Source organism: Protopterus annectens, chromosome 6.part0 (genome assembly GCF_019279795.1).
Source record: "Protopterus annectens isolate FY-2018-M chromosome 6.part0, PAN1.0, whole genome shotgun sequence".
In the NCBI taxonomy this organism is placed as follows: domain Eukaryota; kingdom Metazoa; phylum Chordata; order Ceratodontiformes; family Protopteridae; genus Protopterus; species Protopterus annectens.
The window spans coordinates 460,324,287-460,339,526 of record NC_056737.1 but is presented as its reverse complement, the minus strand read 5'-3'; the positions used below and the strand labels follow the sequence as shown (position 1 = coordinate 460,339,526).

The 15,240-nt window shown below is 43.0% G+C and overlaps 1 protein-coding gene across 3 annotated transcripts in view; it reads right to left on the bottom strand.

Moving 5' to 3' along the window:
• Nucleotides 1–15,240, bottom strand: part of ZFYVE19 (zinc finger FYVE-type containing 19) — a 641,592-nt gene that overhangs the window by 341,410 nt on the left and 284,942 nt on the right. For all 3 annotated transcript variants that reach the window (XM_044074191.1, XM_044074190.1, XM_044074192.1), the window contains exon 6: nt 14,971–15,116. In XM_044074191.1, the coding sequence (XP_043930126.1) occupies nt 14,971–15,116 (146 nt within the window). The remainder of the gene's footprint in view (nt 1–14,970; nt 15,117–15,240) is intronic.

The window sequence follows — 15,240 nt, the reverse complement described above, 5'->3', positions numbered from 1 at the left end:
TAATAAAACAAAACAAACAGACATACATACATACATACACACACACTTACATTCCATATTTCTATATAGTAAACATTCTAACTGATAAGAAGAACAGATAGAATGGAATAGTCTGACCACTTGTGCACTCCAACGTGTCTGTACATTGTTAATTATTTACAGAACTTTTCTCACGTAATACTGCATGTGTTTGAAAAAAAATTTTTTTTTTTTTTTTTTTTTTTACTTTACATGCTTGCTGGCTGTATTTCCAATTATAGAAGTCTTGCAATTTTTTATGAATTGGTTTTACATTTTTTCAAGTAGAGTAGACTGCAGGTGATTTGTTTTATTTTACAGTAGACATTAGATAATCTTCAGAATCTGCTAATGGTCTGTATTGTAAGCTAAAAGTAAACTGTAGTCATCTGTTTTTGGCAGTAACTTTTTCTTGTTATGTCTTGATGCAAAGCAGTCCAGGAAGGAAGCAGCAAATTAATACCTTTCGTGCTGGCATTGCTTATTTTCTGTATATATAATATTGCATGTTATTACTTCTCTTTGTCAACACTTACAGTACTGTGCTATGCCAGTGTTCTCTACAACTCTAATGTAAGCATTACCTTTAGGTACAGGTGCTGTCGGTCACTGAACTAGTCCTTTTATGGTATCTGCTGGGGAGGAGTTTATTATTTTATTGTATTTAAATTTTGTTGACTGGCTTGTTAAGGAGGTACCAATATTTTTACAGTGGTGTGTTATGTTATGTAATGTTATGTTAAGTAATGTTATGTTAATATGATATAATATGCAGACTTCCAGATGGCTCGATCGTCATTGAAGTCTGCCTAAAAAAATATGTATGTAAACCTGGAGGTTTTAACTGTTTTTCTGTATGAGTGGTTATTTGGAGAAACTGTGCTACAGTTCACTGACCTGCACTGATAATTTTGGCTGCAACCATGTTACCGTTCTAATTTTTAATGTAAATTTTTTTTTGAACTGCACTGGAAAAACTCACTGCCTAAACCTGCTTTGTCAAAATGTCAGAAACTGCTCTAGTGTGGAGTTATGGTCTCTTTACAACCATCCTCATTCTTCTATATTGATCTCGCCCCTCTGATCAGTTTGCTAATGCAGACAGTGTGACCAGCATGTGTATTTCCCAGTGATATGTTTGTTGAGGAGCTTGTATATTCTGACCTATACCATGGACTCGTGCTAACTAATGGATGGGTCTATGTGCCTGCGTGGAGGAGACAGGGTGGAATGACAGTGCAGCAAAGTCACTAATGTTCTAAATACAATGAGGAATGTTAGCAGAATTGATGATTAGACTCATGGCAGCTAGGACTTAGACCGCCATGTGTCCACAGTAGTGAGGTAATCCTTTTCATGCCAGAACTTATAAGCAAAGGTATGGCAATTCATATTACTTGTACATTCTGGCATGGATCAACCATATGTTTTGGAAAGTATTTCCGGCTTTATCATTCGTGACAGTCTGGGTAAGAGGAAAGCATAAATCCACCAGACAGTTTAGATACTTCTGACTTTGTTATTTGTGTGTCTAATTCATGTGTACAGTTTGGGAGAGAGGAAGGGCTTAGTGAGATATATGGTATTACTGATGTAACACTAACTGCAGCACTGATCAACTGGATATTTTGGGCAATACTGCTTCCTTTGTCACTATGTGTTGTTTATTAAATGCTTGTTCGGTAATGCCTACCATCTTTTTTATTTTTCTGATTTGTGCTTGTTAAGAAAGGTGACTGTTTGTTCTTATCCTATTATTACTTTTGCACTAATTCTTACATGGATCAACCAGATAGTTTAGATATTTGAGTTTATTTGTGTACCAGTGGGATGGGTCAGAGAGATAAATGTTATTACTTGTACACTAATTCTGGCATGGAATAACCATATATTCATAGCAAGAAATAAAGCATGGGACAAATGGCATAACTCAAAAGACCCACTTCACCATATTAAATTCAGGCAGCTAAGGAATTATACTAAGAAAGCCATATTGTTAGACAAAAAAAACTTCTATAAACACCTTCAACAAAAACATCAGAACAAACCTCAAAAGTTTTGGGCAGGAATAAACAAAGGGCTCCACCCCGGACAATCCACCACTCCCACCCCATCAGCTTGTAACCTAAAATCTCCAGAGGAAACTGCAAATGTTTTTAACAGTTTCTTCACTAAGACCATCCAATCACTAGCTAGCCAACTGGCTCCCAGTGGCCTCAATCAAGATTTCTCCTCAACCACTACCCTACTTCTCCTTTAACTTCCAGCCTGTATCTACATCAACCATCAGATCTCTAATTAACAATCTAAAACCTACTACCCTAGCAGCTGATCTCCTCCCACTAGAATATCTACAGAAAGCAGCAGATGCCATTTCATATCCTATTTCTATTATTATACACCAAACCTTGTCCGAAGCCATCATCCCCTCTACCTGGAAGGTTTCCCATGTTATTCTTCTCCATAAAGGAGGGAACTCTTTAGACCTCTCAAACTACAGACAAATAGCCATACTATCACCACTGGCCAAAATAATGGAAAAAATGCATCCATAACCAATTAATGCACCATCTCACCCAGAATAAACTACTGGCCAGCTCACCACATGGCTTTAGGCCAAACCACAGCACCACCTCAGCACTCCTACCTTTCTCTAATTCCATTAACCTCAACCAAAGCAATAACAAACTTACCTCAGCTCTCTTCCTAGATCTCTCCAAGGCCTTAGATATGGTCAACCACCAACTACTTATCCATATCCTGAAGAAACTGTCACTAAACAACTGTGCAATTAAATGGTACCAATCTTATCTGTCTGACAGACAACAAGCAGTATTATGGCAGAATACACTATCCACCAGTCTACTCATCACATTAGGAGTCCCCCAAGGCTCCATACTAGGACCACTTCTCTTCTCAGTCTTTACCAGTGACCTATCCACAATCACTCCCAAGGCCACCTGCATCCAATACGTGGACGACTCCACTTTAATCTGTGCAGCCTCTTTCTCAACTGAGCTGATGACTCTAACCCAGAATACTTTCAATATTGTTGTTGTGTCTTTCGGCTTTTCCCGGTTAGGGGTCGCCACAGCGGAACTCCGGTCCGCTAATGATTGGCAGTAGATTTTTATGTGCCGAGTTGCCAGCTCTGATGCATAACCTTCAACGAAAGTATGCCCATTCATGCATGTCTCCACACAGAAGACGCTTTAGCTGAGAATCGAACAGGACAACGTCTTACTGTGAGGTGACAACGCTACCGCACCACCGCAGCTAACCCAGAATACTTTCAATGATGCCGAAAAATGGTTCACAAACAGTCGGCTTATTTTAAACCCCAACAAAACTAAGCTACTAATTTTTCCCCCACCAGTAAGTCTTCTTCACCATTCTTTACCATAAGATCCAATAATGGCACACTTACATCCCCAGATGTTCACACCAAAGTCCTAGGGGTCACAGTCGACAATACCCTTAAATATGTTACCCATGTCAATCAAACCATCAAAACTGTTAACAAAAGCTGTGATCCCTCTATAGGATCAAACCTTTCCTCACTCCATTTGCAAGAACTTCTATCGCTCACTCCCACTTACTGTCTACCCCATTTTCACTAACTTGAATAAAACCACTCTTAGCAAACTTGCAAGCTGCTACAGGCATATTGCTAGATTTGCTACAGGTACAACCTTTAGGACCCACCACTATATCAACTTAACTCAACTAGTTTGGCTTGAATGGACTAGTCTTCTCCAATACAACCAACTTATAATAGCCCACAAAGTTCTAAACCACCCCGATAAGACACAGCACTAAACAAGATCATTAATCCCTACAGCAACCTGAGGTCACTGCGCTCTGCTGACCAACTGTTGGTTCAAACAACCAAAAGCATAAATGTGGCTGGTGACTCTCTATTTACCAACTCTGTAGGCAAAACCTGGAACTCTCTACCTGCTGAACTTACTTCTCCAGCCCTCTCTAACCCAGTTCAAAAAAAGCCTCAAACTACACTTTCAAATGCACTGGCAATGTCCCTGTTCAAACTCACCCTAATCCTAACACCCACCCCATGACACTGGATATCTTGCCTAATTAAATCTGTCATTTGACTCTAAAATGTGTATGACTTTGCTTTGTGGCATATCTAGAGCTCATTATGGGATAAAGTACTTATCTGTGTAAATCCTGTGTGAAACTCTCAGTTGCCTACCATGTTCTATAAATGTTTTTAACCTTAGTGAAGGCTGCACACTATGTTAATTAGTAAATGTTACTAATGTAATGTAATCTACTAACTTGGAGCTTTTCTCCCTGGGCCTCCGCTGAAAATGGACATATATCCAGTGTAAGATAAATAAATAATATATTTTGGACAATATTTCTGGCTTATCTAGAATTTAGGTAAGAGGAATGGCTCACTAATATGTTATATTACTTCTACTGACAGATGGAAATCAGTCTTACCTTACACCTGTACCAGGAATGTAATGAATGTCTCCTCAACAGGGTGCAGCAATTATCACCATTGTCTGAACATGTCGAGCCTTGCAGTAATTATCACATTATTAATTAAGAATATGTGCAATTACAGTACAACACTGAGTGCTCGTCACTTGTTGGGTCAAACACTGGCAACCTTCAAACACTGGACCCCACCCAGTTTGGGTTCGTGAAGGGCCGAGCTTGTCTCCTGAACCTGACTGACTTCTTTGAATCAATCTCCACAGCTGCGGACAAGGGTAAGGCGGTCCACACAGCCTATCTGGACCTCGCCAAGGCCTTCGGCACCATTCCCCACTCTGGAATCATAAATAAACTTACTAAGCTGGGCATTAATCCCTACATCACTCGATGGGTTGCCAACTGGCTTACTGACAGAACCCACACTGTAAAAGTAGCCGACTCCGAATCCAGCTCTAGATAAGTAGAGTACCTCAGGGTTCAGTCCTGGGACCGCTCTTGTTTAGCATCTACTTCTCTGACGTACAAGCCAAAACTAAAGGACTCTGGCTAACAAAGTTCGCACATGACTGCAAACTGGGAGCCATTATTGAATCCCCAAATGATGTGGATATTCTACAAAAGAGCCTTACAGAAACAGATACTTGGTGCCAGAGCCATAGGGTCAAGCTCAAGCTCAATGCCAAGAAATGTAAAGTTATCCCCTTTGGGAAAAAACATGTACCCGTGAATTACCACATAGGTAGCAGTACACTAAACACCGAAAGTGTGATAAGAGACTTACGGACACAGGTGGACAGTGGTCTCACCTTCAATAACCACATCGCCACAACAGTCAGGAAATCCTTCTATGTGGCACACCTCATCACTAAGGGCTTTTCATTCAGAAAAAAGGAGGTCATTGTCCCACTGTATTCATCCCTCATTAGACCCATTATAGACTACAACCCACTGTTTGGTAAGTACCTCTCAGGACATCTGCAACAACTGGAAAGGCCGCAGAAATAACTCACTAAAAGAATCACAGACCTAAAACAGATCCCCGATGCTGACCGTATAAAAAAACTCCAGCTATACTCTGTTGCATATCTTCTACTCAGAGGCAATCTCTGCGTAACATACAAGGACATGTCAAACCCAGAGCTGTTGGACATGCTACACTTAAAGAAATCCCAATCCCTCATTGCCACATGCTCCAGGGATCTAAACCTTGTCATCACAATGAACAAAACATGCTGGAGGGATAGATTCCTGACCCAGAGACTTTCCAGACTCTGGAATAGACTGCCCTCTTCAAAAGGAACCTTGACGATTGGATGGGAGATGGGAAATTCACCCTGGGGATCATGTCATTTGCCCTGAAAGACAGGAGTCCAGGGAAGTAAATATTGTGGGAAGAAATAGCCAGGGATTTGTTATGGCTACGCTTGTATAGGTCCTAGGGCCTAGTACCAACCTATGAACCTTCACCAGCTGTCACTGTAATTCACATTACCAAAAGTTATCACATTGATGAATGCACATTGCCAGGTTTTGGTTTCTGTATATGTGGAGTGAGGCAGAAGCCCCCCCAATTTTTATTTCTTTTTCCCAATTGTTTCTATTGTAAGGTACTGATGAAGGTATTCATTATGGGTATGTGGTTCATATTTTTGTGAATTACAACACAGTAAAAAAAACGTAACTGTATCCCGTACTCATATGTACAGATATGTACACATATTGCTTATCATGACTTGCCGCCTCACAGCTAGAGGTTCTCCAGTTCGATCCTCGGCTGGGGTGCCTTCTGTGCGGAGTCTGCATGTCCTCCCTGTGGTCACGTGGGTTTCCTCCGGGTGCTCCAGTTTCTTCCCACATCGCAAAGACATGCTGTATGTGGATTGGACACTCTAAATTGGCCCTAGGTGTGAGTGCATGCATGTGTGTGCCTTCTGTGGAAGGTTGGGCGACGGGCTGGCAACTCGACACCATAAAACTCCACTGCCAATCATGAGCGGACAGGTGATTCACTGTGGTGACCCCTAACCGGGAAAAGCCAAAAGAAGAAGATTGCTAATCATGACTTAGGTAATGAAAATTATGATAATTTTCATATTTTGTTGAATAAGTCTGCTAGGGAAGTTGTCAACATGCTGAGTAAAAAATCATTTTAAGATGGTAAAAGAACTATCAGTATGCTGTACACGCGTACAAATATCAAACTTTTGTTTATAAAATTTTATATTTTTCATATTTTGGTGAATAACTGTAGTAGGGAACATACCAACAGGCTAAGTAAGACCTCATTTTGAAGACAGTATCAGTATTTACATGTTAAAACAACTGTATCTGTATGCTGTACACATGTAGAGATACCACATTTTGTTTATAAAAAGAGGTTATGTCTTACCGTAATGGTCCATCTGTGTTGTAGATCTTTATTCATTCATTACTGATGGGACTTCGGTTCCATCATCGGAACAGACATGGCCGTTTCCAAGCTCGCGCCAGCCAAAACACGCTCAGCTAAGACCTACCCATAATGCCCCTCTCATAGTCTCTCCAGATCAAGTTTGCCCGCCCCTATATTATAGAGCTAGTAAGAGAAACAGTAGGAGGCTCTGTCTGAGCAAATACCTTAAACAGGAGTCCCTAAAGTCCACCAGGAGTCCAGGCAAGGGGAAGGAGGGCAGGAAGTAATGAATGAATAAAGATCTACAACACAGATGGAACGTTATGGTAAGACATAACTTCTTTATCTGATGTTGTAAATCTTTACTCATTCTTTCCTGATAGGACTGAGTCCCCAGCTACTTGAGTCCTGGGTGGCCCTATGGAAGGATATTCCTGAACACCATAGAACCAAAAGATACTCGTTCCCTGGAGGCCAAATCCAATTTGTAATGAGTGATAAAGGTATGAGGTCTTTCCCAAGTGGCTGCTGCGCAGATATCATCCATAGAGGCTCTGGAATGAAAAGGCACAGAAGTAACCATCGATCTAGTAGAATGAGCCTTTATTCTGGAAGGTAAGGATAGTTTATCCTGATGGTAAATAAAGGTAATGATGTTTCTAAGCCAGGAGGATAGAGTCACTTTGGAGACAGGTTTACCAAATCTGGGTCCTGCAAAGGCTACAAACAATTGATCCGATTTCCTGAAAGATTTAGTCTTGTCCAAATAAAAACGAAGCTGCCTATGAACATCAAGAGTGTGCAAAAGATACTCCCCTCTGTTCAAATGCTGAGGGAAAAAAAACGGCAGGTCAACAGATTGCTTAATGGAAGATCCAGAAATGACCTTGGGCAAGAAGGAAGGGCCAGTACGAAGGGACACTCTATCCCTGTGGAAGTTCAAGTAAGGTCTCTTGACACTCAAGGCCTGAAACTCTTCTCGCTGAAGTGAGTGCTACTGGAAGTAGAGTCTTCCATGATAAAAATTTTATATCACATGAATCAGAAGGCTTGAAAGGAGGGCTTGTTAATGACTGAAGTACCAAGGTCAAGTCCCAGGGTTCTATGGGGAGCTTGACATGAGGTTTAACGTGTAATACTCCTTTCTAAAAGGATTTGCACAGACGGTGTAACATAACAGAAGAATTATCAAATCCATTATGAAAATTTGCTGCTAAATGCACAGTGATTGTCGATGCTGAGGCTCCTGCATGTAGAAGAGTAGTCAGGTATTGTAGGATCTTTTAAAAAGGCATAGAGAAAGGGTCTATGTTCTAATCTTTGGCCCAAGTAGAGAACCTAGTCCATTTACTAGAATAAATTTTCCTGGTGAAAGGTTTGTGTGAAACCAGAGGAATCTCACGAATGGGAGATGACATCAGGCAGCCTGGCAATCATTGGAAGTGGAGGAACCAAGCTGTGAGCTTGAGGCTGTGGAGATTGGGGTGAATCAATCCCTGAGGATGAGATAGCAGAGACCTCGAGATTGATCCAGGATCCACGGGCTGTGAATCAGATGAGGCCATAGGAAAGGAAACCAGACTTGACGGAGCCAATAACAGACAATGAGGATCACCTTGCTTCCCAACCTTGAGCTTTCTGGAGTAATATCAGGATGAGGGGAAATGGGGGACCCGGGGGCCAATCGTGCATTAGAGCGTCCCTCGGTGATTCTCCCTGAGGGGGGATCAGGGCAAAGTAGCTTCTGCATTTGTTGTTTAAAGGGAAAGCAAACAGATTGCAGCAAGGCCTGCCCCAACGGCAGAAGATCCAATCCGCTATTACAGGATTGAGGGACCACTCATGAGGCATCAGGATGTTCCTGCTCAGACTGTCCGCAATAAGGTTGGAACTCCCGGGAATGTGCGTTGCTATAAGAAAGTGGTTGGAAGCTACTTTCCTTGCCAAATCCTCATGGCTTCCTGATACAAGGGGTAAGACCTGGTTCCACCTTGTTTGTCGATATACCAGACGACTGACATGTCAGATTGAACTGCAATGGTCCCGAATGCTTGCAATGCTAAGAGAACTGCCCTCAGTTCCAGGCCATTTATGTGTAAATTGAACTTCATGGGGGACCAGGTGCCTTGGATGGTCTTTCACTGGAAATGCCCCCCCCCCCCAACAGGGAAGCGTCTGTGGTCACCGTGGCCCTGGGCTGGGGGAGACAGAATGGACGGCACTGACAATTTGATTCAGGCTTCATCCACCACAGCATTTCTTTCTTGCAAAGGTTTGTAAGACGTATCATGTGATCGAGTGGGTGGGTTAAGATCGACCACTGTAATATTCTCATGTGCAACCTCGCCAGTGGTACTAGGGTAATGTCAGCTGCCATGAAGCCTAAGAGTTGCAGTACAAGGTGTGCTGGTACAAAGGTCTCTGGAAAGAGGGCTTGGATTTGGTGTCTTATTTTTGAAAGCCTGTGAGGAAGGAGGGAAGCTTGACAGGATGTTGTGTCGAAGACCACTCCAATGAATTCCAGTGTTTTTGTTGGTAACATCTGAGATTTGTCCTTGTTGATCATAATCCCAAAGTGGAGAGTGAGGCCTTGAGTGTAAGAGAGGCCGCAGGTTAGAAGATTCTGGTCAAGGTGGTAAGAAGCCAATCGTCTAGATACGGAAACACCTGGAATCCTTGTGGTCAAAGATGAGCTACTACAATTGCCATACATTTGGTGATCACTTGGGGGGCTGTTGAGAGACAGAATGGCAGTGCTCTGAACTGGTAGTGACTGGCTCCCAACCAGAAGTGGAGAAATCTCCGGGAGCACTGATCCATCTTGATGTGGTAATACGCGTCCTGGAGATCTATAGAGCACATCCAGTTGTCCTTCCCTAGAAAGGGGAGAATGGACTGTACCGTGACCATCTGGAATTTTTGAGGTTTGATAAATTTGTTCAACAGGCTGAGATTCTGCTTGTCCTCCCCGCGGTAGAGTGATGTTTAAAGACATGCAGTTAGGTGCATGCGTGAATAGGTGTGCCTTCTTTGAAGGCTGGGTGATAGGCTGGCACCTCGGCCCCATAAAAACTGACTGCTAATCATTAGCGGACCAGAGTTTCACTGTGGTGACCCCTAAGCAGGAAAAGCTGAAAGACATTAGTTTTTAGGTTGAGATCCAGGATTGGTCTCCAGTCCCCTGTCTTTTTTGGCACTAAAAAGAAACTCGAGTAAAACCTGGATCCCCTCAGGGTCTGGTGGGACTGGTTGGATGACTCTTTTTTCTTAGCAGCTTTTCTATTTCTAAGGCTGCTACTTTCCTCTGATTAGAGGGTACATTGGGGATTCGTTTGATGGGTCTGGGAGTTAAATTGAATAGTATCTGGTACCCTCTGGATATTATTCTCTGCACCCAAACATCAGTATTTGTAAGTTTCCAGGCTGGTAGATGCAGAAAGAAATGACCCCTGACTGCTTCCAGAGGAAAGCAATCGGGCCGCTGTTCACGAGTGCTGGTAGAGTCGGCCGGAGAAGGAATCTCTAGCGCCCTGGTTATGTGGAACTCCCCCTCTACCCTGCAAGGGGCGTCTTCCACATGAGTTGCCCCCTCTGCTCTGGGGGTTTGCTCACCATGAGTGTCACAAAAGATCCTTGGGATTTCTTGAACAACAATTTCCTTCCCCTCTGGTTCCTGGAGTAGGACCTCTGGGAGGTGGAAAAACATATGCCCAGAGCAGACAAGGTCTTTCCATCTTTCTCTCTTCGTGCTAGTGTGTCTCATACTTTGGGACCAAAAAGTTCAGATTCGTCGACAGGCACGTTGACAAAGGAAGATTTAAAGGGGTCTGTGAAATCACACAAATGCATCCAAGCATGAAGTCTCATGACAATGCCTGAAGTGGCAGCTCGAGCTGCCCCCTTGGTGGTGTGAGATATCAAATGCATCGAGGAATTCGAGATAGAATCAAGGGTAGCTAGCTGCAAGGCGACAGTGTCACACATCTCATCAGACAGGATCCCTATCAAAGAGGAAGACATTTCAGAAATTAGGTCTCTTTGGAGGCGAGTGAAGTCTGCCAGATAGTTCAGTGACCGAATGGCAAAGGTCGCTGAAGCATAGGTCCGCTTCCCTAGTCTGTCCATGGCCCGAGACTCCCTGTTCAGAGGATGGAAATATCTTCTGCCAGTTCCCTCTTGGTGGCTGCCGGCACGACCATGGAATCAACCATCAACTGCTTGGACCAGTTGGGCTGGTTTTCGGGGGCTGGATAGAATTTTGTCCGGCCTCCAGGGGACATGTTCTGCATTGTCCAGGGCCTTCCAGGCATGCTGCACAATCAGATTTATAAGCTCATCCGCAGGTGGTGTCACCCAGAAAGTAGATGGCCAGGCATGGAAGGCCTGCAAGAACACAGATTCCTCAGAAGAAGGGTTAGAGGACTTCCAGTCTCCCCGCTGCTTGAGGATTTCAAGAAGGTCTCCAAATGAGATGTCATCTAAGGGAGACTGTGGGGACCCTTCTCCCTCACTGCAATCGGTGTCCTCAGTGATAGATTCCTCAGGGGAATCAAGGTGCTTCCTCTGGCACCGTTTCTTCTGGGGTGGCTCCCCAGTGGGATCTTCTGAGGAGGACTCCAGTCAAAGAGTTCCCTTCAAAGGGGGGGGTCTTCTGGCTCACGTGCCCAGGATCCCAAAGTTGGGGGTTGGGACAGCTGCATGCTAGAGGGGGGGTTCTGGTGTGGATGTCATTGGTGCTGACTGCAAGCTTGTGGAGGCAAGGACCCTCTCCATCACCTGGAAAGCAGGCCCACCCGAGGAGGGATGCGAACCCGGAACCGAGAAGGACAACCTCAGAACCAGGGTCACACCCTGTCCTGAGGAGCCCGCCTTCAGATGAGGAGCTCCAAGAGGACTGGAAGCTGTTGGAGCCATGGACATAGATGGCGCCAGGCTAGGTACCAAGGTACAGACAGTCCAAACACTGCTCCGAGAGTGTACAGACTCCAACGGAGCTGATGCAGCAAGGGAGGTTGGTGCCGACAAGGAAAACTCCGCAGTTGGAGCCGAGATAGTATGCACCGGGGTGGTTATCAGTACCGAGATCTCCGGGGCCTGGGTAGAGGCTGGAGGAGGATAAACAGGTGAGTATGCTGTTAAAGGTTACGAGCCAAAGGGAACAGAAGGTCTAGCCGGGGTTGGCAATCCCCTAGCTGCCAGAAGCTGGTCCACAACCCGCACTACATCTTATTCAGAAAGGCTGCTACAGGAGGCTGCTGAAGGACAGTCAGGTCTTTCAAGAATGGGGCTAAACTGGTTCCCCCGAAAAAGGGTCATAAGTAGGAGAGTATCTGGTTCTTGGAAGATGTTCAACCTTAGGAACAGAGGTCACAGTCTGTGGAGCCGATTAAGCTACTGGCACCGTGGCTGGGGATGATGCCGAAGCAGGTATGGTCGTCAAAGCAGGTGTCGGAACCAAGGATTGCACCAAAGCCGATGGTGCCGAAGCTGGAACCGAAATAGGAGTCAACAGTAGAGGCGGCACCGAGGGGGAAGACACAGGGCCTGGTGCCGAACAGGTCTGCGCCGAGGGTGATGAAGAAGCTTGGTGCTGACTCGGTTCCGTAACTGTCATGGATGTAGGAACAGAGTGACTCCGTTTTTCCTTGTGTTTCTTGGTTTTAGGAGGTGGTGAGACTACCAACCCAGGGAGAGCCTCCGAAAAAGACGTTTTGACTAAACCTTTCAAAATTAACTTGTTTTTGCACTCTACTACAGTGCGATTGTTAAAACTAGTGCAGATGTAACAAGCAGCATTTATATGGTCCACTCCCAAACTGTAAACACAGTGAGCGTGACCGTCAGAGTTGGGCATTTTTCGCCCACACTTGTCGCAGTGTTTAAACCCCAACTTACCTTTGTCTGACATAGTACTGACAACAAAGAGCTATCCAGAAGGAAACAACAACAAGGGAAAAGAAAAAGGGAGGTTTTTTTTTTTTTTGAGAGGATAAAGAGGAGAAGAAGAGAATACCAACGATGGCATTTACATATACCAAAAGTGGTAAAGGAGGGCCTACCAAAGGCAGGAGAGAGGGACAGTATCAACAATGGTAAAAGGTTAACTACCAAAGGTGAGGGTAGGAATAAGAAGCAGGTTACAGGCGAGGGAAGTAAACAGCAAAACTTACTAGAAAGAACAAAGCTTTGAGAGAAATCTACACAAAAAATAAAAAAATTTTCACTTAGCTTGAGAGAGAGAGGCTAGGCACGTCTGACAAGGAATGTGGCAAACAAGATCTGGTGAGACTATGAGAGGGGCATTATGGGTAGGTCTCAACTGTGACTTTTTTGGCTGGCGCGAGCTTGGAAAAGGCCATGTCGGTTCCGAGGATGGAACCAAAGTCCTATCAGTAAGGAATGAATAAAGATTTACATCAGATCTTATGTTATGAAACTTATGGCATTTTTTTCATATTTTGGTAAATAACCCTGCTAGGAAAGATGGCAAGGTGATGAGTGAGGTATTCCTTTTGAAGCCACTATCAAAATGTACAACTTCATGTAATAATATGATTTCTGAATATCATATGTGGACCGATGTCACAGTTTGTTTGCTTGTAGAATTATGAAAATTAATATAAATTCCATATTTCTGTGAATATGTGTGCAAGGAAGTAAGGTGATATCAGCTGTGAAGTGTAATATTCACTGCAGAACAAATAAACAGCAATTTCTGCAAAAAAATAATGCTCATCTATGTCAAGGACACAAATCAAATACTTGGCTTATTGGTCGCATTATGGAAATTAGGATATTTCTCATTTTTATGGGGCATGGTGATCGCACACATGATGGATCATTTTGAAGATGACATCAAACCACACAACTTGTACACTGATATGTAGTCTCTGTCTGTTACAGGTGATGACATATTACCTTTGTTTCATTGTCAGAGTATGAGAAATATAACATTAATCATATTTCTGTGAATATCTCAGCAAAGGAGCATCACAAAATAATGGTTAAGGTATCATTTTAAAAGTGGCATTCACACAAACTAATTACAAATTGCATGAGTCTACATGGTACATTCACCAAAATACTGTGATTTGTTTTAACAAAAAGGTAAAAAAAGATGCATAACATCAGCATTCCTTGGTAAATATTTAATAATGAGTTAAATACACTACACACTACCAACCTTTACACCACTGGAAATAGCGGTGTCTACTGAACAACTTTCCCATTTACATTTTTAATCTAGCTCAGAGTTATGAACATTTGTTTTCTGTATGGTATTACAAATGGATTATCTGAAAAAGAGCTCAGCCTGCACTGTTGTTCCTATGGTGGTATTAAGAAGACAGCATTTTTTGAGTTGCTCTGTAGTGAATGAGTTAAGCAACTTTTAAACTTTCAGGAAAAAGAGAGAGAGCACCAGTTTAAAAGTACAGTACAGTCTTGTGACAAGACTGTTTAAACACAGAATCCTAGCTTTAAAATAACTTTCCTGAAGAGATTTAATAATAAACAAAAAAACTGAAGTTTTTTTCCCCAAAGTGAACTTATCTGCCTAGCAAAGGAACAGCACAAGCTAATCTTCAAAAAATCCCCAGAAGAGGGTAATCTTTGGAAACAGTAAACCTCTGAAGGGCTTGGTGCCTAAAGTTGTCTTTTAGTCAGCTCAGCATCAGCTGCCACAGAGTTTGGGCATGTGGAAGGCACCTCATAAAGCATTTGAAGCTGTCTGGTTGTTATATATCCTTGAATGGATATAACCCATATAGCTAAGGCTACTGCAAAACAGTAATCAATATTATGACCATCACAGGCTCTCATTTTGGGACTTGAAATGTACTGACAATGTACTTTTACTCAGAAAAAGCATGTTTTTACATCTAGTTATAAAACTATGAAACTTGAAAATGGGAAACAACTTTTTAATCTATGCGTCCCTCTTTTCTAACTCTATGCCTCCCTCTTTTCTACAGGTACTCATAACTATGCATGCTATTTAAATGTCAAAAATTCCACCTTTTCTTTGACTGAATGCTTCTTTTAAATGTATGAGTATAGCTTCACTAATACAATTATGACACAAGTCTTACTGGTCTTGGGTTCTGTGATGGAGGTCTGCGGCCTTGTAGCGCAGCTAACCGATCTTCCATGTCCTGATCAGAAGGCACAGGGTGGACTGGGTCTGCTTGTAGAGCTGCAAGTCTGCGTTCAATTTCTTTCTGTGATGGAACAGATTCTAAAGAAAAAATATATACAATAATGACAAAATAAATTCTGTAAAAACAACCCATGACTGACATAATATGGCCGTACAGTATACATAGTGACTGGATTTTCAACCTCCATACTATCTACTAAAC